General features: G+C 38.7%; 1 protein-coding gene across 1 annotated transcript in view; it reads right to left on the bottom strand.

Moving 5' to 3' along the window:
• VWDE (von Willebrand factor D and EGF domains) overlaps positions 1-23,267 on the bottom strand; it is a 120,834-nt gene that overhangs the window by 69,885 nt on the left and 27,682 nt on the right. The window contains exons 5-9 of the mRNA XM_075828769.1: positions 23,007-23,096; positions 21,855-21,999; positions 8,356-8,570; positions 5,674-5,747; positions 4,418-4,691 (exon numbers count right to left, since the gene is read on the bottom strand). Coding sequence (XP_075684884.1) covers positions 4,418-4,691; positions 5,674-5,747; positions 8,356-8,570; positions 21,855-21,999; positions 23,007-23,096 — 798 coding nt within the window. The remainder of the gene's footprint in view (positions 1-4,417; positions 4,692-5,673; positions 5,748-8,355; positions 8,571-21,854; positions 22,000-23,006; positions 23,097-23,267) is intronic.

A 23,267-nucleotide genomic window follows, 5' to 3' on the forward strand; every position in this document is an offset into this window, starting at 1 on the left:
TTTATTGCCAGGTTTCCCCATAGATTACAGCTGATCGCTGGGGGTCCCAGCAGGGGAGACTTTGTGATCAACTTAGTAGGGACCCTTCTAACAAGTAGGGATTGTCCAAGTCGAAGCTTTTTTCTTGTAACATATTGTAATATGCACCATTACCAATCCTCTAAATATCCTTGACCAGCGAAACATAGTTTCTGCACACTGTGAACAGATGTATTATTTCAAGCATGACTTAATACAATATATTTGGCCTGGAAAGATAATGTATGACTCAAATGATCCCCTATCCAATATTAACCTTACAATAGCATTAAATCATTGGCAGGGAATGGCTCACACTTTCCAGACAATGGCTTTACAGTATTGCAACAAGAAAGCTGAGAGCAGAATCATTCTCCTATGTGACTCGGATACATGTGCTACAATGTAAATATTAAAGTTGCGTTGGCCTCTCTCTCGAGCGATCTCCAATGATTATCTTTACTGTGACCGTCTGAAAACATCTGTTTTCTGGCAATTGGATTTATACTTTCCCACAGGCTATTGAGTTAACCCCTTAATCAGTGGAAGCCATGAATCACATTTCAAAGCCTCACTGTCCCCTACAGCTATAGGACTGGTAATAAATCTTGTAACAATTTTGAAGTGTTTGGGTGGAATATTCGGATGGTGGAAGGGAAAACAATCACAGCATAGAGGAACATATGGGGCCAAATGGGAGATAATCGCTTGCATGAACCTTATAGAAAACAGGCATATCTTTGGAGGGTTGGATTACTAACACACATGGTTCATTTCCCATGTCATGTACTTCCGTTTTGATGGACAGCCGGTGGCCTTTCTGGTGAAGTCACTGATCACCAGTTCTTTTCCATCAAATTTTCCCATTATTATTAGTATGGAAATTGCTTGGCTTCTTCTAGTGAGATATTGTGATGAAGATGAATCTGGATTGGCAATTTTGAAGAGGTGGGGTTTGGAGGGTCTAACAGGATGAGGTAGGAAGGTCTCTAGGAAAGGGGCAGCGTGAGAGAAGTCCTGTATGTACGAGAGGAGATTATGAGACAGGAGCAGCAAGGAGGTTATTAAGGTAAGTATTTTTGATTGCGGACCTAAAATATAGGGGAAGTAAAGGGTGTTAGGCAATATTGGGGGTTGGAGGGATTGTTTAAACAATTTGATGGTTACCGCGACCCTTGAGATACCCAAACTCCTTAGATTAAAGTTTGCTGAAGCCGATTTCGTCAGGACGGACCGACCATCTAGCAACTGCAGTTTTCGGGGGAAAGAAGGTTGGGGCATGTTGGATTTCAAAATGCCCGATCCTTTGTGCCCAAAAAATACAAGTTGCTGCCAGAGATGTCTGACAGTGGCTTATTTCTCTCTCCCCATTGAGTACACACGCACGCTCATCCATGTGTATTGGAAGGTTGGGAGGAATTGCTGATTGTTCGCACCACAGCTATCTAAAGTGTGTTTCCACCTTACCAGGGTAAAGAAGGTCCCACAGGGTTGGGCCAAATTTGAAGAAGTCATGTTTGTGAGATTAAACTATGATATAGACGGAGCCTGAAATGTAGGGAGCACAATGTTACATGTTTTTAAAGAGGAGATGTTTTGAGGGATTGTTGAAACACGTTAGAGGTGGTGGAAGTCGAAAAGGGTTAGAAAGGAAATTCTAGAGGATGGGGCAGCTGGAGAGAAGTCCTGTGTGTACGAGAAGAGATTATGAAAGAACAGAATGGCCAGTTAGTAGATGATTTGTGGTTGAGACCTGAAATGTATGGGGTTCAAGTGAAGGTAATTTTGAAGAGGTAGCATGGTAAGGGATTGTTTAAACAGCTTAAATGTGGTGGTGGGGGGGGGGGGGGGTCTAAAGGCCTTTTTGCCCTGGTCAATTTTACGGCCTCTTTGAATTTGGGGCCGGTCACCGGCTCCCACGCGGCAAGATTTCAGGAGCCAGTGTATTCCTATAGCATCAGGGAGCCCTGTGAACGCTCCCAGCCCTGCTATAGGAAGATTGCCTGTGGCAGTTCTCAATAACAATGCACTGTACTTGCCATAGACTACAATACTGTAATATTGCAGTTTATGGCATAAGCAATCTAATGATTGCAGGTTCAAGCCCCCCTGGGTGGACTAAAAAAAAGCTATAAAAATAATGTAAAAAAAAGTATTAAAAAATATAAAAATTCAAATCACCCCCCTTTCCCTAGATCATAAATAAACAGAAATAAACATGAACACATTAGGTATCACCGCGTCTGAAAATGCCTGAACTGTAAAAATATTTATCCAATATGGTGAACTCCGTAGCAGGAAAAATATCAAAATGGCCGAATCACAATTTTTTGGCCACTTCAACCCCCCAAAATTTTTTAATAAAAAGTGATTGAATTGCTCGACATTTCCCCAAATAGTATTAATAAAAACTACATCTTTCCACGTACAAAAATACGCATTAGGCCTCATGCACACGGCCATGCCCGTAATCACGATTGCGGGCACGGCTTGCCGCCGACGGCAGTGGACAGCGGCCCGCATTCTCGGCCTGTGCTCCCATACAAAGTATGGGAGCACGGCCCGTAAAACGCAAAAGATAGGACATGTTCTATGTTTTGCAGTACACTTCTACGGCCCGGACCCCTTCCCGTAAATAAATGGGAAGGTGTCCGTGGACAATAGAAGTGAATGAGTCCATAATTGCGAACTATTTTCATGCTCGTGTGCAGGGGGTCTTAGTCAGCTCTATACACAGATATGTAAAACAGTAACGGGGGTCAAAATATGGCCATGCAAAAAATTTTTTGTTTCTTTCAAACTTACATTTTTTTTAAAGGTACTAATACATAACAAAAACTATATAAATTTGGTATCACCGTGATCGTACTGACCTGCAGAATAAAGGTCATGTATCATTTTCACCGTACAGTAAACATGGTAAAAACTAAATATGGCGGTGTCAAAAAAAAAAATCAATTTTTTTTGTGAAGCTGGGGAAGAAAAAACAGAAAAAGAAAAACTACAATTAATCTGGTCCTGAAACTGTTAAAGGTGAGGAAGGAAGTTCCAAAGGATAGAGAAGTCATATGTACGAAAGGGAATAAAAGGTATGTTCACACGCTGTGTTTTCAGGCGTATTTTAGGGGCGTAAACGCCTCGAAAAACGCCTGAAAAAATGGTAGCTGAACGAACGCCTACAAACATCTGCTCATTGAAGTAAAAGAGAAAAACGACGTTTCGTTGAGGTGGGGCACTTTTTTATGCCGCCGTTTTAAAAACCGGCACGTAGAAAAATGCCCCATGATGATGGGTATGTTCACACGCTTAACAAAACATGTCTGAAAATATGGAGCTGTTTTCAAGGGAAAACAGCTCCTGATTTTGAGCCGTCTGTTAAGCAGTTTTTCTATTGAGTCAATGACATGCACTTCTTTTTACGAGGCATTATTTTACGCGGCCGTTTTTAAAAACGGTTGCATAAAAAACTCCCCGTGGGAACGGAACACCGTTTTTCCCATTCAATCAATGGGCAGATGTTTGGAGGCGTTCAGCCCCCGCATTTTTAGCCGGTTTTCGGGGCGTTTATGGGCCGGAAAACGGCTGAAAATAGCCTGTGTGAACATACCCTAAAAAGATGGAGCATGTCACTTCTTGAGCCGTTTTTGGAGCTGTTTTTCATTGTGTCAATTGAAAAACAGCACCAAAAACAACTCCATAAACAGCTCCAAAAAACGCCTCCAAAAAAATGTTTTCAGCTTCAAAAACGGCTGAAAATCAGAGGCTGTTTTCTCTGAATCTGTTTTTGATTCTGTGTGGACATACCCTAAGGCCTCATGCACACGACCGTAGCTATGTGCATGGCCGTGATTTTCGGGTCGGACGTGGAGTGTCACCCGCGGGCCGTCAGCAAATAGTGGGCTGTGCACATGGCCGCGTGCATTCATTTCTATGAGCCTGGACCGCAGAACACGGCCGTAATAAGACATGTCCGTTCTTTCTGCCGTCCAGGCTCCTTGGCCATGCACGGACCGTGGAAACCACGGTCGTGTGCGTGGGCCCATAGAAATGAGTGGGGCCGCAATTCTCGCGTGGATTTTCTGTGGAATTGCGGCCGCAAAAGCACGTTCGTGTGTATGGGGCCTAAGAGAACGAGTAGAGTGGTTGTGGGAATATTTTTGGCGTGACATGTATAGGTACAAGTAAAGCGGTTTAGGGGCAAAGCATAAAAGTTTGAATATTTTAATTTTTTCTTAGGCTGATTGGAGGTCAGAGCGGGAATGGTGTACGAGATAGATGAGCCTTCCAGCAGTATCATGATCAATTGTAGGGGTAGAGGAAGACCATGTTATAAACATACCATCATTATAATACCACCAAAGTGACCCCTGGTGACATATTTATTTCTTGGGGTACCCACCGTCATCTTTCTCCCGTGATAAGATTCAGTAATCTTAAAGTTCGGCTCGGATGATTCTTGAGTCTTGACAGCCAGGTGAGGTTGGGACTCATGGAGCTGACCGCTACACATGTCAAAGGTGATAATATCTCCCCCTTCCTTGGCTACAAAGCCACAGTTACATGAAGCCGGGTGGTCCACGCTTCCACAGTCCCACTGCCGGACGTGAACTTCGAAATCACGAGACGCACTTTTATACAGCACGAAAGTTCCAGTGTTAAAATTGTCATAATATCTGCAAAGAGAAATATATACGTTGTGTTAACCTGTCCCACAGGGTGGTCGACATCTCCACATCCCCTACACGAACCCCATTACTGATCCAGACCGGCACAAATAATACCATTAACCCTTTCATCATGCTAAACCAGCAGGAATCTAATCACCGGGGATATTTATCAATGCCATCGGGCCAGTTTTCTCATCTACTCGCATGTTTTCTGCCATTTTTTGTTCAATAGCTACGTCATTTTTCTCAACATATGGGAAGGGGAAATATTATCACTAAAAGATATTGTCTGGTTTAGAAAACTCAAGGAATTCTGAGTTATTTGCAACTTCTAGGAATTATCTTGAGTGACTAGAAATAATTTCTCTGTTACTGGAGGACCAACGCATCTGTGGATTACACAGACAATCCATTCATTCCAGTGGGCACCAATGTAATGCTTCATTTATCCTGTGGTGGCACTGCAGGAGTATCAAACACTTGCTGCCAAGTGATCATCTTAATTTTGGGAACTTTTTTCCCAATTTTTTTTTGTTTTTAAAGACAGATAGCCTCTTTTAGTATGATAAGGATTATACCATTCTTAAACCTCTCTTCAATGGCCTATCAAGTATATTCTTCCGCCAAAAAAGGGGCCTTACAGCTTTAAGAGGGTCATGTGCGGACCAAAAATTATTATCAGTGTAGTCCCCGCAGTATGTGAGTACAGTCGCTAATATACATTCCGCCGATCCCACGTCACACTGATTATGAGGTTTTCATATATTTTTATAGCACAGCCGAGGGACCGGAAGTCTAGTTACGCAGTCTTCTTTGATGATGATACGATTCTTCGTCACGCGACCGACCCCACTGTACTTTATGTAACCAATGTACTACTGCTACTGCGTGTATATAGAGTACAGCGGGACGGCACTGAATACAGAACACTGTAGCTCAAGAAATACATACATACAACAGAAACCAACAGAGACATATAGCAAATTACCTGCCATCAAATGTGATGATATGGGGGTCAGTGAATGAATAGCAATAAGCAGTAGTGATGTCCTTCACTGTGATCTAAATAGAATTACAATAATTACAATTTAGGAAACCTTATACAACTAAAAACATAAAATGTAACACATCCATCATGTTTAGGTAAAATATTCTGTGCTGATTAGGCCCCGTTCACATCTGCGTTGGGGTCCCGTTCTGACGTCCAGCGGAGCTTTCCGTCAGAACGGGACCCTGAACTGACATAAATGGAAACCAGAGGTTTCCGTGGCCATCACCATTGATTTCAACGGTGACGGATCCGGTGCCCGTGGTTTCCATTTGTCTCTGTTGTGCACCGGACCCGTCGTTTTGCCGGAAGCAATAGAGAAGCAATAGCGTAGTCGACTACGCTATTGCTTCCGGCAAAACGACGGGTCCGGTGCAGAACAGAGACAAACGGAATCCATGGGCACCGGATCCGTCACCTTTGACATTAAGGGTGATGGAAACGGAAACCTCTGGTTTCAGTTTGTGTCAGTTTGTGTCTGTTCTGGGTCCCGTTCTGACGGAAACCTCCGACAGAACGTCAGAACGGGACCCAAACGCAGATGTGAACAAGGCATTAACTGTATAATAAATCTTTACAGCACTCAGTGCTCCGATATTTCTGATACAGTGCTCCCAATTCCCTGCAAAGACATGGGCTTAAAATGATAAAAATCAAACTGTCTGTAGATGCCACTAGGGGGAGCTTAGGAGATTATTGCATACTGATTTGCTATTAAGTTCAACCCCTTAATGACCGCCGCCATTACGTGTTTTCACGACGGTCATTAAAGGTACTAATGCGCCTTTTCAAAGCATTGTGACAGAAGTCTTGGACGGGTGTCCCGTACCAGCTATAGCACGTGACGGACTGTCTCAAGACAGCCGGGCACCTGCTCTAGTGGGCAGAATTCAAATTAGTATAGATCTCGCCCGTTTAACCCCTTAGATGCTGTGGTCAATGGCGACCGCGGCATCAAAGTGGTTTTAGAGCAAGGTGGCTTCCTCTCTCACCCCATCGGTACACCCGTGACATGATCGTGGGGTACCGATTTTTAATTTGGCAGCCGGCAGCCTAACAAAGGCCCCCAAGTCTGCCTTTAGTGAATGCCTATTAGGCCCTGCCAACGGCATGGCAGATTAGATGCCTGTCAGTTTTACACTGACCGGCAGAATACACTGCAATACAGAAGTATTGCAGTGCATTATAAAAGCGATCAAAATATTGCATAGTAAAGTCCCGTAGTGAGGTTTAAAAAAAAAAAAGTTAATAGTTTAATAAAATTTATACTAAATAAATAAAAAATCTTAAGAAAAAAATAAAAAAACAAACATTTTTTTCCCTACAAAATGCTTTTTTTTTATAGAAAAAAATGAAAAAAAACTCCACATAATTGGTATCGACATGTCCGTAACTACCCGAACTATAAAACTATTATGTTATTTGACCCGCACAATGAACAAGGTAAAAAATAAATAAAAAAACTATGTCAGAATTGCTGTTCTCTGTTCACCTTGCCTTCCAAAAATGTGATAAAAAGCGATCAAAAAGTCAAATATACCCCAAAATAGTACCAAAAAAATCTATGAGTCGTTCTGCAAATAATAAGCCCTCATACAGCTGCATTAGCGGTAAAATAAAATAGTTATGGCTCTTAGAATATGGAAAAAAATAATAATAATTTAAATAAAAAAAAAAGGGTTTTTATTGTGCAAAACTAGTAAAACATAAAAAAACGATATAAATTTGGTATCTCCATAATTGTAACAACCCGCTAAATAACGTTCTTATGTTATTCATACCACACAGTAAACGGCGGGAATTTAAGACGCAAAGAGAAATGGCAAGATTTCTGTTTTTTTTCCATTATCCCCCCAAAAATGCTAATAAAAATTAATCAATTATATGTACCCAAAAATGGTGGCATTAAATAATACAGCTTGTCCTGCAAAAAAGTTATAGCACTATGCGACGATGGGAAAAAAAATGATTAATGCTTAAAATAGGCGGGTCACTAAGGGGTCAATGTATAAACTGTGTAAAGTAAGCTCCCTCTAGTGGTGGCTGTAGGTAGCTAAAATGTATAAATCTCCCAGCTATAAAAGGACAACTACAATGTAATTATAAACTAATAATGTATCTATTATATATGGGAGGAATATGAAGCCCCTTTAAAAACTATGTACACCTCTAAAAAAATATATATATTTTCTTAAAAAAAAGTGCAACTTTGTAATTACTTTTTATTAAAAATTATTTTTGCTTTTTCAGTTACAGCTACTTTGTATCCTGTATATAGTGCAGCTGTATCTAGCGTTGAGACCTGAATCCGTCAGTGTCAGCGGGTATGCAGGATCCACCTGTAATCGATCACATCTAAGTTCTAAACTGTCACGCAGGACCCGCTGACACTGAACCCGTCAGTACTGCTGACTTGACGGATTCAGATCTCAGCGCTAGATACAGCTGCTCTATATACAGGTTACAAAGCAGCAGTATCTCAAAAAGTAAAAATTATTTTTAATAAAAAGTAATTACAAAGTTGCAACAAACACAACGATACACAATTATATATAAAATAGTTTTCAAATGTTTACATCGCCTTTAAATGTAGAACAAGAGTTTTGTTTAGAATTGTAGCACCTGTAATGATTCCGGAATATAACCGTTCCACAGGAAAATGCTGCTCACTATGGGGTCAACCTCAATGCTGGTCACTGTGTCCCCATCCATGGCAAAGTCCATCACTGCAGTATAATAGAGGTCGGCCTGACCACACGTTTTGTTTTGACAGCTCGACTGTAGAAGATTCACTTCACAGGACGAAAGTGCCAAATCTGAGTCATGATTTTCTTCAGCTGTTAAAAACAAAAGCATAGACATTTCCAAATTTACTACATTAAAGCCAAATCATTGGTCATCATGAAGCATCATCCAAAAGAAACACTAATCAGTATGTACTGACACCGAGTAATTTCCTGCAAGCCTCTACTTCTGGAAAAAAATTTATTGCTTTTTTACATTTTTATTATATAATTTATAATGGTGAAGTATTATTCTGCACAAGCAGAAGCAGCCAGTGTACAAGTCCAACCGTACAGCTAAGAAAGCTCCCCAGGATTATAATAGTTATATTCTTGTATATAGGGGGCAGTATTATAGTAGTTATATTCTTGTACATAGGAGCAGTATTATAGTAGTTATATTCTTGTATATAGGAGGCAGTATTATAGTAGTTATATTCTTGTATATAGGAGCAGTATTATAGTAGTTATATTATTGTATATAGGGGCAGTATTATAGTAGTTATATTCTTGTATATAGGGGCAGTATTATAATAGTTATATTGTTGTATATAGGGGCAGTATTATAGTAGTTATATTCTTGTATATAGGAGGTAGTATTATAGTAGTAATATTCTTGTATATAGGGATCAGTATTATAGTAGTTATATTCTTGTATATAGGAGGCAGTATTATAGTAGTTATATTCTTGTATATAGGAGGCAGTATTATAGTAGTTATATTCTTGTATATAGGAGTAGTATTATAGTAGTTATATTCTTGTATATAGGAGGCAGTATTATAGTAGTTATATTCTTGTATATAGGGAGCAGTATTATAGTAGTTATATTCTTGTATATAGGGGCAGTATTATAATAGTTATATTGTTGTATATAGGGGCAGTATTATAGTAGTTATATTCTTGTATATAGGAGGTAGTATTATAGTAGTAATATTCTTGTATATAGGGATCAGTATTATAGTAGTTATATTCTTGTATATAGGAGGCAGTATTATAGTAGTTATATTCTTGTATATAGGAGGCAGTATTATAGTAGTTATATTCTTGTATATAGGAGTAGTATTATAGTAGTTATATTCTTGTATATAGGAGGCAGTATTATAGTAGTTATATTCTTGTATATAGGGAGCAGTATTATAGTAGTTATATTCTTGTATATAGGGGGCAGTATTATAGCAGTTATATTCTTGTATATAGGGGGCAGTATTATAATAGTTATATTCTTGTATATAGGGGGCAGTATTATAGTAGTTATATTCTTGTATATAGGGGGCAGTATTATAGTAGTTATATTCTTGTACATAGGGAGCAATATTATAGTAGTTATAATCTTGTATATAGGAGCAGTATTATAGTAGTTATATTCTTGTATATAGAGGGCAGTATTATAATAGTTATATTCTTGTATATAGCGGAAGTATTATAGTACTTATATTCTTGTATATAGGGGGCAGTATTATAGTAGTTATATTCTTGTATATAGGGGGCAGTATTATAGTAGTTATATTCTTGTATATAGGGGGCAGTATTATAGTAGTTATATTCTTGTACATAGGGAGCAATATTATAGTAGATATATTCTTGTATATAGGAGCAGTATTATAGTAGTTATATTCTTGTATATAGGGGGCAGTATTATAGTAGTTATATTCTTGTACATAGGGGGCAGTATTATAGTAGTTATATTCTTGTATAAAGGAGCAGTATTATAGTAGTTATATTCTTGTATATAGGGGCAGTATTATAGTAGTTATATTCTTGTATATAGGGGCAGTATTATAGTAGTTATATTCTTGTATATAGGGGGCAGTATTATAGTAGTTATATTCTTGTATATAGGAGCAGTATTATAGTAGTTATATTCTTGTATATAGGGGCAGTATTATAGTAGTTATATTCTTGTATATAGGAGCAGTATTATAGTAGTTATATTCTTGTATATAGGGGCAGTATTATAGTAGTTATATTTTTGTATATAGAGGGCAGTATTATAGTAGTTATATTCTTGTATATAGGGGGCAGTATTATAGCAGTTATATTCTTGTATATAGGAGGCAGCATTATAGTAGTTATATTATTGTATATAGGAGGTAGTATTATAGTAGTTATATTCTTGTATATAGTAGCAGTATTATAGTAGTTGTATTCTTATATATAGGGGCAGTATTATAGTAGCTATATTCTTGTATATAGGGGCAGTATTATAGTAGTTATATTCTTGTATATAGGGGCAGTATTAAAGTAGTTATATTCTTGTATATAGGGACAGTATTATAGTAGTTATATACTTGTACATAGGGAGCAGTATTATAGTAGTTATATTCTTGTATATAGGGAGCAGTATTATAGTAGTTATATTCTTGTACATAGGGGGGCAGTATTATAGTAGTTATATTCTTTTATACAGGAGCACTATTATAGTAGTTATATTCTTGTACATAGAGGGCAGTATTATAGTAGTTTTATTCTTGTATATAGGAGCAGTATTATAGTAGTTATATTCTTGTATATAGGAGGCAGCATTATAGTAGTTATATTCTTGTATAAAGGAGCAGTATTATAGTAGTTATATTCTTGTATAAAGGAGCAGTATTATAGTAGTTATATTCTTGTATATAGGGGGCACTATTGTAGTAGTTATATTATTGTATATAGGGGCAGTATTATAGTAGTTATATTCTTGTATATAGAGGCAGTATTATAGTAGTTATATTCTTGTATATAGAGGCAGTATTATAGTAGTTATATTCTTGTATATAGGAGGCAGTATTATAGTAGTTATATTCTTGTATATAGGGGGTAGTATTATAGTAGTTATATTCTTGTATATAGGAGCAGTATTATAGTAGTTATATTCTTGTATATAGAGGGCAGTATTATAATAGTTATATTCTTGTATATATAAGAGGCAATATTATACCGTGTTTCCCCGAAAGTAAGACAGTGTCTTACTTTCTTTTTATCCCCAAAAGCCCCACTATGTCTTACTTTCGGGGTATGTCTTATATTGGGAAAAAATTGTCGAATTATTTATTTATTTTTTTTCACAAACTTTATTTAACTGTTTTACATTTTTTTTTTTAGTCCCACCAGGGGACTTCACTATGCGATGTGCCGATCGCATATATAATGCTTTGGTATACTTAGTATACCGAAGCATTATTGCCTGTCAGTGTAAAACTGACAGGCAACCTATTAGGTCATGCCTCCGGCATCGCCTAACAGGCAGATGCTGAAAGCAGACCTGGGGGTCTTTGTTAGACCCCCGCCTGTCATGGAAACCCGACGGCGACCCGCGATTTGTTTGCGGGGGCGCCGATCGGGTGACAGAGGGAGCTCCCCCCTCTGTCAAACACATTAAATGCCGCTGTCACTATTGACAGCGGCATTTAATGGGTTAAACTGCCGGAATCGGCGCGCGCTTCGATTCCGGCAGTTGCAGCAGGAGCCAGGCTGTGTATAACAGCCGTGCTCCTGCCGCTGATCGCGTGGGTACAGTCTCAGTACCCGCGCCATCACAGGACGGATATATCCGTCCTCCTGCGCGAACTAGCAGCTGCTGAGGACGGATATATCCGTCCTTCGGCGTTAAGGAGTTAATACTGTGTGCATTACCGTATTTTAAGCAGGAGGCGGCATTGACAAGTGCAGGGGACGGCGCGGTGACGTATGGAGAGGGGGGCGGCGCGGAAGTGGGCAGGAGGCGGCAATACCCCCGTGTTTCCCCGAAAGTAAGACATATATCTTACTTTCGGGGTACGGCTTATATTAGCCGACCCCCCTGAAACCCCCGATACGTCTTACAATCAGGGGTGTCTTACTATCGGGGAAACACGGTAGTAGTTATATTCTTGAATATAGGGCTATTATTATAGTAGTTATATTCATGGATATAGGGGCAGTATTATAGTAGTTATATTATTGTATATAGGGGCAGTATTATAGTAGTAATATTCTTGTATATAGGGGCAGTATTATAGTAGTTATATTCTTGAATATAGGGCTAGTATTATAGTAGTTATATTTTTGTATATAGGAGCAGTATTATAGTAGATATATTCTTGTATATAGGAGCAGTAGTATAGTAGTTATATACTTGTATATAGGGGGCAGTATTCTAGTAGTTATATTCTTCTACATAGGAGCAGTATTATAGTAGTTATATTCTTGTACATAGGAGCAGTATTATAGTAGTTATATGCTTGTATATAGGAGCAGTATTATAGTATTTATATTCTTGTATATAGGGCAGTATTATAGTAGTTATATTCTTGTATATAGGGGCAGTATTATAGTAGTTATATTCTTGTATATAGGAACAGTATTATAGTAGTTATATTCTTGTATATAGGGGCAGTATTATAGTAGTTATATTCTTGTATATAGGGGCAGTATTATAGTAGTTATATTCTTGTATATAGGGGCAGTATTATAGTAGTTATATTCTTGTATATAGGAACAGTATTATAGTAGTTATATTCTTGTATATAGGAGGCAGTAATATAGCAGTTATATTCTTGCACATAGGGGCAGTATTATAGTCGTTATATTCTTGTATATAGGAGCAGTATTATAGTAGTTATATTCTTGTATATAGGGGGCAGTATTATAGTAGTTATATTCTTGTATATAGGGGCAGTATTATAGTAGTTATATTCTTGTATATAGGAGCAGTATTATAGTAGTTATATTCTTGTATATAGGGGCAGTATTATAGTAGTTATATTTTTGTATATAGATGGCAGTATTATAGTAGTTATATTCTTGTATATAGGGGGCAGTATTAGGGCAAAGCCACACGTGGCGGAATTGCTCTTGAATTCTGCTGCGGACACTCCGCAGCGTTAATCCGCAGCGGAGACGTTTCTCCATTGCCTTCCACTTCTTTTTAGTAGGCTTCGTTTAGACGAGGCTGAAAATTCCGCTGCGGAGCATAGACTGCGGTGCGGAATTTGGTGTCCGCAGCATACAATGGATGTTGCGGACCAGTGGCGGACTGGTTGCGGACTCATGGCGGAAGTTCTCCATTGACTTCAATGGAGATTCTAAATTCCGCAATGAAGTCCGCAGCTGTCATGCACATGTTATGTGTTCTGCGGATGCGTCTTGCTTTTTTGACATGACATTTCTTCATTCTGGCTGGACCTATGTTTTTCTAGGTCTACAGCCAGACTGAGGAAGTCAATGGGGCTCCCGTAATTACGGGAGCGTTGCTAGGAGACGTCAGTAAATAGTCACTGTCCAGGGTGCTGAAAGAGTTAAGCGATCGGCAGTAACTGTTTCTGCACCCTGGACAGTGACTACCGATCCCAATATACAGCAACCTGTAAAAAAAATAGAAGTTCATACTTACCGAGAACTCCCTGCTTCTGTCTCCTGTCCGGCTTCCCAGGATGACGTTTCAGTCTAAGTGACGGCTGCAGCCAATCACAGGCTGCAGTGGTCACATGGACTGCAGCGTCATCCAGGGAGGTCGGGCTGGATGGCGAAAGAGGGACACGAATTTCATACTTACCGGCCGTTGTCTTGGTGACGCGGCCCTCTTTCGGCATCCAGCCCGACCTCCCTGGATGACGCGCCAGTCCATGTGACCGCTGCAGCCTGTGCTTGGCCTGTGATTGGCTGCAGCCGTCACTTAGACTGAAACGTCATCCTGGGAGGCCGGACTGGAGACAGAAGCAGGGAGTTCTCGGTAAGTATGAACTTCTATTTTTTTGACAGGTTGCTGTATATTGTGATCGGTAGTCACTGTCCCGGGTGCAGAAACAGTTACTGACGATCGCTTAACTCTTTCAGCACCCTGGACAGTGACTATTTACAGACGTCTCCTAGCAACGCTCCCGTCATTACGGGAGCCCCATTGACTTCCTCAGTCTGGCTGTAGACCTAGAAATACATAGGTCCAGCCAGAATGAAGAAATGTCAAGTTAAAAAAGCAAGACGGATCCGCAGCACACATAACATGTGCATGACAGCTGCGGACTTCATTGCGGAAATTAGAATCTCCATTGAAGTCAATGGAGAAATTCCGCCATGAGTCCGCCACTGCTCCGCAACAGACAGAGCATGCTGCGGACACCAAATTCTGCTCCGCAGCGGAATTTTACGCATCGTTTAAACGAACACTGCTAAATTAAAGTGGAAGTCAATGGACAAACGGCTCCGCTGCGGATTAACGCTGCGGAGTGTCCGCAGCGGAATTTAAGTGAAATTCCGCCACGTGTGAATCCAGCCTTATAGTACTTATATTCTTGTATATAGGAGCAGTATTATAGTAGTTATATTATTGTATATAGGAGGTAGTATTATAGTAGTTATATTCTTGTATATAGGGGCAGTATTATAGTCGTTATATTCTTGTATATAGGGGCAGTAATGTAGTAGTTATATTCTTGTATATAGGGGCAGTATTATAGTAGTTATATTCTTGTATATAGGGGCTGTATTATAGTAGTTATATTCTTGTATATAGGAGCAGTATTATAGTAGTTATATTCTTGTATATAGGAGCAGTATTATAGTAGTTATATTCTTGTATATAGGAGCAGTATTATAGTAGTTATATTCCTGTATATAGGGAGCAGTATTATAGTAGTTATATTCTTGTATATAGGGAGCAGTATTATAGTAGTTATATTCTTGTATATAGGGAGCAGTATTATAGTAGTTACATTCTTGTATATAGGGGGCAGTATTATAGTAGTTATATTCTTGTATATAGAGGGCAGTATTATAGTAGTTATATTCTTGTATATAGGGGGAAGCATTATAGTAGTTATATTCTTGTATATAGGAGCAGTATTATAGTAGTTATATTCCTGTATATAGGAGCAGTATAAGGGCATGACCACACATGGCGGAATTCCTCCGCAACTGTCCGCATCCATGCCGCACAGAATCTGCGTTGCAGATTCTGCTGCGGATCTGCACAAAATGTGCAGTACATTGATGCGGACTAGCTGCTGCGGACTGCGGGAAAAGTGCTTCCCTTCTCCCTATCAGTGCAGGATAGAGAGAAGGGACAGCACTTTCCCTAGTGAAAGTAAACGACTTTCATACTTACCGGCCGTTGTCTTGGTGACGCGTCCCTCTTTCGGCATCCAGCCCGACCTCCCTGGATGACGCGCCAGTCCATGTGACCGCTGCAGCCTGTGCTTGGCCTGTGATTGGCTGCAGCCGTCACTTACACTGAATCGTCATCCTGGGAGGCCGGACTGGAGACAGACCCAGGGAGTTCTCGGTAAGTATGAACTTATATATTTTTTTACAGATACATGTATATTGAGATCGGTAGTCACTGTCCCGGGTGCAGAAACAGTTACTGCCGATCGCTTAACTCTTTCAGCACCCTGGACAGTGACTATTTACTGACGTCTCCTAGCAACGCTCCCGTCATTACGGGAGCCCCATTGACTTCCTCAGTCTGGCTGTAGACCTAGAAATACATAGGTCCAGCCAGAATGAAGAAATGTCAAGTTAAAAAAGCAAGACGCATCCGCAGCACACATGACATGTGCATGACAGCTGCGGACTTCATTGCGGAACTTTGAATCTCCATTGAAGTCAATGGAGAAATTCCGCCATGAGTCCGCCACTGCTCCGCAACAGACAGAGCATGCTGCGGACACCAAATTCCGCTCCGCAGCCTATGCTCCGCAGCGGAATTTTCAGCCTCGTCTAAACGAACACTGCTAAATTAAAGTGTAAGTCAATGGAGAAACGGCTCCGCTGCGGATTAACGCTGCGGAGTGTCCGCAGCGGAATTTAAGTGAAATTCCGCTATGTGTGAACCCGCCCTTATAGTAGTTATATTCTTGTATATAGGAGCAGTATTATAGTAGTTATATTCTTGTATATAGGGGCAGTATTATAGTAGTTATATTCTTGTATATAGGAGCAGTATTATAGTAGTTATATTCTTGTATATAGGGGCAGTATTTTAGTAGTTATATTCTTGTATATAGGGAGCAGTATTATAGTAGTTATATTCTTGTATATAGGGGCAGTATTATAGTAGTTATATGCTTGTATATAGGGAGCAGTATTATAGTAGTTATATTCTTGTATATAGGGGGCAGCATTATAGTAGCTATATTCTTGTATATAGGGGGCAATATTATAGTACAGGGTGGGCCATTTATATGGATACACCTAAATAAAATTGGAATGGTTGGTGATATTAACTTCCTGTTTGTGGCACATTAGTATATGGGAGGGGGGAAACTTTTCAAGCTGGGTGTTGACCATGGCGGCCATTTTGAAGTCGGCCATTTTGTATCCAACTTTAGTTTTTTCAATGGGAAGAGGGTCATGTGACACATCAAACTTATCGAGAATTTCACAAGAAAAACAATGGTGTGCTTGGTTTTAACGTTACTTTATTCTTTCATGAGTTATTTACAAGTTTCTGACCACTTATAAAATGTGTTCAAAGTGCTGCCCATTGTGTTGTATTGGTAATGCAACCCTCTTCTCCCACTCTTCACACACTGATATCAACACCGCAGAAGAAATGGCTCCCGATCTGACCCCCTTAGACTTTTATCTTTGGGGTCATCTGAAGGCAATTGTCTATGCTGTGAAGATACGAGATGTGCAGCAACTGAAACTACGGATACTGGAAGCCTGTGCTAGCATTTCTTCTGCGGTGTTGCTATCAGTGTGTGAAGAGTGGGAGAAGAGGGTTGCATTGACAATCCAACACAATGGGCAGCACTTTGAACACATTTTATAAGTGGTCAGAAACTTGTAAATAACTCATGAAAGAATAAAGTAACGTTAAAACCAAGCACACCATTGTTTTTCTTGTGAAATTCTAGATAAGTTTGATGTGTCACATGACCCTCTTCCCGTTGAAAAAACTAAAGTTGGATACAAAATGGCCGACTTCAAAATGGCCGCCATGGTCAACACCCAGCTTGAAAAGTTTCCCCCCTCCCATATACTAATGTGCCACAAACAGGAAGTTAATATCACCAACCATTCCCATTTTATTTAGGTGTATCCATATAAATGGCGCACCCTGTAGTTATATTCTTGTATATAGGGGCAGTATTATAGGAGTTATATACTTGTATATAGGGGCAGTATTATAGTAGTTATATTCTTGTATATAGGAGCAGTATTATAGTAGTTATATTCTTGTATATAGGGGCAGTATTATAGTAGTTATATTCTAGTATATAGGAGCAGTATTATAGTAGTTATATTCTTGTATATAGGAGCAGTATTATAGTAGTTATATTCTTGTATATAGGGGGCAGTATTATAGTAGTTATATTCTTGTATATAGGAACAGTAATATAGTAGTTATATTCTTGTATATAGGGGGCAGTATTATAGTAGTTATATTCTTGTACATAGGGGGCAGTATTATAGTAGCTATATTCTTGTATATAGGGGCAGTATTATAGTAGTTATATTCTTGTATATAGGGGGCAGTATTATAGTAGTTATATTCTTGTATATAGGGGCAGTATTATAGTAGTTATATTCTTGTATATAGGGGGCAGTATTATAGTAGTTATATTCTAGTATATAGGAGCAGTATTATAGTAGTTATATTCTTGTATATAGGAGCAGTATTATAGTAGTTATATTCTTGTATATAGGGGGCAGTATTATAGTAGTTATATTCTTGTATATAGGGGCAGTATTATAGTAGTTATATTCTTATATATAGGGGCAGTATTATACTAGTTATATTCTTGTGTATAGGAGCAGTATTATAGTAGTTATATTCTTGTATATAGGAGCCGTATTATAGTAGTTATATTCTTGTATATAGGAGCAGTATTATAGTAGTTATATTCTTGTATATAGGAGCAGTATTATAGTAGTTATATTCTTGTATATAGGGAGCAGTATTATAGTAGTTATATTCTTGTATATAGGAGCAGTATTATAGTAGTTATATTCTTGTATATAGGGGCAGTATTACAGTAGTTATATTATTGTATATAGGAGCAGTATTATAGTAGTTATATTCTTGTACATAGGGGCAGTATTATAGTAGTTATATTCTTGTATATAGGAGGCAGTATTATAGTAGTTATATTTTTGTATATAGGGATCAGTATTATAGTAGTTATATTCTTGTATATAGTGGGCAGTATTATAGTAGTTATATTCTTGTATATAGGGGTAGTATTATAGTAGTTATATTCTTGTATATAGGGGCAGTATTATAGTAGTTATATTCTTGTATATAGGGGGCAGTATTATAGTAGTTATATTCTTGTACATAGGGTGTAGTATTATAGTAGTTATATTCTTGTACATAGGGGGCAGTATTATAGTATTTATATTCTTGTACATAGGAGTCAGTATTATAGTAGTTATATTCTTGTATATAGGGGCAGTATTATAGTAGTTATATTCTTGTATATAGGGGCAGTATTATAGTAGTTATATTCTTGTATATAGGAGAAGTATTATAGTAGTTATATTCTTGTATATAGGAGCAGTATTATAGTAGTTATATTCTTGTATATAGGAGGCAGTATTATAGTAGTTATATTCTTGTATATAGGGGCAGTATTATAGTAGTTATATTCTTGTATATAGGGGCAGTATTATAGTAGTTATATTCTTGTATATAGGAGCAGTATTATAGTAGTTATATTCTTGTATATAGGGGGCAGTATTATAGTAGTTATATTCTTGTACATAGGGGGCAGTATTATAGTATTTATATTCTTGTATATAGGGGCAGTATTATAGTAGTTATATTCTTGTATATAGGAGAAGTATTATAGTAGTTATATTCTTGTATATAGGAGCAGTATTATAGTAGTTATATTCTTGTATATAGGAGGCAGTATTATAGTAGTTATATTCTTGTATATAGGGGCAGTATTATAGTAGTTATATTCTTGTATATAGGGGCAGTATTATAGTAGTTATATTCTTGTATATAGGAGCAGTATTATAGTAGTTATATTCTTGTATATAGGGGGCAGTATTATAGTAGTTATATTCTTGTACATAGGGGGCAGTATTATAGTATTTATATTCTTGTACATAGGAGTCAGTATTATAGTAGTTATATTTTATCATACATTATTCCCTAGGGGGCTGAACAGTTGTTGAATGACAATGAAAAGCTTCAACTTTTTTACGGCTCTTTGCACATAATTATGGTTATTGTATTTATATAATTTTTCGGAATACAGATAATACAAATGATTAGGTTAGAAGTAAAATGTTGCTTACTATCTCAGAATAACAAATTTCAAGGGATACAATATTTTGCTGCATCTCAATAATGTGTAATCGTCAGAATGTTACATGAATAAGATTTACAGTATCGCTCAAAACCCAACCACAAGAGCCTGGGGCACAAAAATTACTGGAGTCACCAAATTTATCTCAATCTTTAACAGGAACAATTTATTTCTAAATATTTTCAAACGTGCTCGTTGAAAGCCCAATCTTTACGTCCCAAGGTTCCCTTTGATCTAATTATTCAGAAATTATGTTTGAAAATTATTAAAAAGGGTTTAAAAAAACCAAAACAGCACTTGACATTTCAACGTTAAGTACATTTTTTTATGTATTTTTATTTTTATTTTAAAGACCAAGGCACTTTATGACCCGCCAGTTAGAGGCTGGGGGGTCTCCGGTTTCCCAGAAATTTCTCCAGTGACCAGGGCAGGAGGCCCTTACATACTATGAGACCAGTGGTATCGCTAGCACCTAGCATTTAGGGCCCAAGCCCTGGATTTTTGGCCCGGTGCCCGAACGACTGTCACATTCAATTGTACCTGCGTCCTCAGGATGAAGATTCAATTGAATACTATAGCAGAGCAGGGAGCTATTAGCTCCCTGCTCTGTCATTCACTAGGCTACAGGCCAAGCTAGGCCTGCAGCCTATAAAATGCAGAGACAGTATCCCTGCGCAGCCCAGCGTGGTGACATCACTGGATCGTGCCGGCCTACGCAAAGATTCCATCTCGGCGCTTCATAGAGTGCAGGACTGAGGAGGCTGTGAAGCTCTGTTCATCGTGGGAATGGGGATAGGTGAATATTAGTTTTTTTTTTCATTTGTTTGGTGGCACTATCTATAAGGGGGGGTAGAACTATCCACAATGGGTTGTGTGGCACTATCCGAAAAAGGGGGGTGTGTGGAACTATCCACAAGAGGGAAGTGTGTGGCACTATTTACAGGGGCTGTGTGTTCCATTATCTACAGGGAGCTGTGTGTGACACTATCCACAGGGGGCTGTGAGTGGCACTATCTACAGAGGGCTGTGAGTGGCACTATCTATAAGGGGTGTGTGTGTGTGTGTGTGTGATCTATAAGGGGTGTGTGTGTGTGTGTGTGTGTGTGTGTGTGTGTGTGTATGGCACTATCTACAAGGGAGGTGTGGCACTATCTACAAGGGGGGAGTGTGTGGCACTACCTACATGGGGGAGTGTGTGGCACTATTTACAGGGGCTGTGTGTGGCATTATCTACAGGGGGCAGTGTGTGGCACTATCAGCGGGTGGCTGGGAGTGACCCTATCTACAGAGGGCTGTGTGGCACTTCCTACATGGGTGTGTGGCACTATCTATAAGGGATGTGTGTGGCACTATCTACAAGGGGGTTATGGCCCTATCTACAAGGCAGGTGTGTGTGGCACTATCTACAAGGGGGGTGTGGCACTATCTGAAAAGTGGAAGTGTGGCACTATCCACAAGGGTGGGTGTCGCTATCTACAAGGGAGAAGCCCTAGTGTGACCATATGATTATGTACAGCACCCAATGGTGGATGCTATCTTGTGGAACCTCAAAGTAAGTATCTAATGTTTCTTATTGGGACTATATTGTTTTTAGTTGAGCTTCAACCTTTTCATATAGCGCTGCTTGGCGCCGAATAGTAACCCATCATTGTTTTGAAAGCTTAGTTTGACTACTACATTGTGCGGTAACTCATTGTATCAAGTTGTGTAGAACCTCAACTAGTTAATATCACACTCTGTATAACGTCACTGTGATCATATCATGTTGTCTAGAACCTCAACTAGTCCATATAACACTCGGTAAAACGTCACTGAGATCGAATCATGTTTGTGCAGAACCTCAACTAGTCCAAATAATACTTGGTATAACGTCACTGAGATCATATCATGTTATGTAGAACCTTAACTAGTCCATATAACACTCGATATAACGTCACTGAGATCATATCATGTTGTGTAGAACCTCAACTAGTCCATATAACAGTGGGTATAACGTCACTGAGATCATATCATGTTGTGTAGAACCTCAACTAGTCCATATAACAGTGGGTATAACGTCACTGAGATCATATCATGTTGTGTAGAACCTCAGTGTTTCCATCTTGGACTTACCTTCATTCATTGTATCGAACCTTAGTGTGATCTTACAATCATTCTCCAATTGACTGGCATCTGAGCAGGAAATTGGAATTGTGCTCTTCACTGTTAATCTATATTCTCTTCCATCTTCTGAAATGGTGTAAGACTCTGGAACCAACTGTAAAAAGAAAGTAGATACAGGTTTTGTCGAATAATTAAGAGAGTGTTAGCTGACAGATAAACATCTCATAAAAAAAAACATATCTATTCAAGGTCTATGTCCCCACTCAGACTCATAATCCAATCTCTCTATGTCGCGAATATAAGGACTAAAGGGCCTTTTACGTGAGCAATTACGTGTAAAATTTGTCGTTGATAAAAATCTTTTATGATAACCTAAAAATTATCGAGTGTCAGCGGTAAGTCCCCACGTGTAAAGTTAGTCGTTAGCGGTTGAAACAGGGATGTGGAATCGTTTTTTGGAAGGACCAGCAATCTCAAAAGAGATTCATATGTTAATGACTCGCTAAATCGATCAACATTTAGCTTTTGAACCAAGAACATTTCTCTGCCTGGATAGTATAACTTGCATTGGCAACTAGTAAACCCTATCATCACCAAAAAAAAAAAAATCCCCCTGAAAATCTCGTATTTTTTGTGTGTGTATACAGTTGAAATGAGACTAATGGGTCTCCATGTTTACTGACTACAATCATGTCCTGTGTAGTCTGATCGTGTAGTCATGTAGTGTTATATTCTTCTATCTGTCCCCTCTTCTTAATAATCTACAGACCGTTGAAGAGGGGCAGATGGAAAAAAAAAAAGTAACACATGACTTAAGGATCAGACTACACAGAAATTGTTTGTAGTCTGTAACCATGGAGACACCTAGGTTTGCATAGAAGTTGTATGCACAAAATTGTATATTTTTAATCAATCTTTGTAGAGTTATTTTATTTTTTTTTCATTTGATATGTTTTGGAGTAATAAAAAATGGTTGCAAAAGTAATCATACTCCTTATAATATTTAAACAACTAAAATTAAAGAAATGTTATCCCAAAGTCACCAACATGTCCAGTAGAAGGAATGTTATCTCAAACATGTTGTCTACTCGAGAACAAAGACTCTTTTGGGCAGTGTATTTACTTTAATAACAGGTCATAAAAGATTATTTTACAATTTACCTTAATGCCAGCAAAAAATTCTTCACTCTCTAGAGTGAGACTGTGAACATCTGGTTGTTCTAAGTTAAAGCTGGAGACGCTGCAGTATATCTGTGTGATAAAACGTGACGACAGAATTAGGTGGGACAATAATCAGTAGTCTGACATTGTAACATCAAAGTACTTGGTGTGTCGGATTACACCTGAGGTACACAGGGGAATGCAGGGGAGGGTGCAGGTTATAAAGTTTAGTATAGATTATGTATGAAAGACTTAACGGCC

Source organism: Rhinoderma darwinii, chromosome 5, assembly GCF_050947455.1.
Source record: "Rhinoderma darwinii isolate aRhiDar2 chromosome 5, aRhiDar2.hap1, whole genome shotgun sequence".
Lineage (NCBI taxonomy): Eukaryota > Metazoa > Chordata > Amphibia > Anura > Rhinodermatidae > Rhinoderma > Rhinoderma darwinii.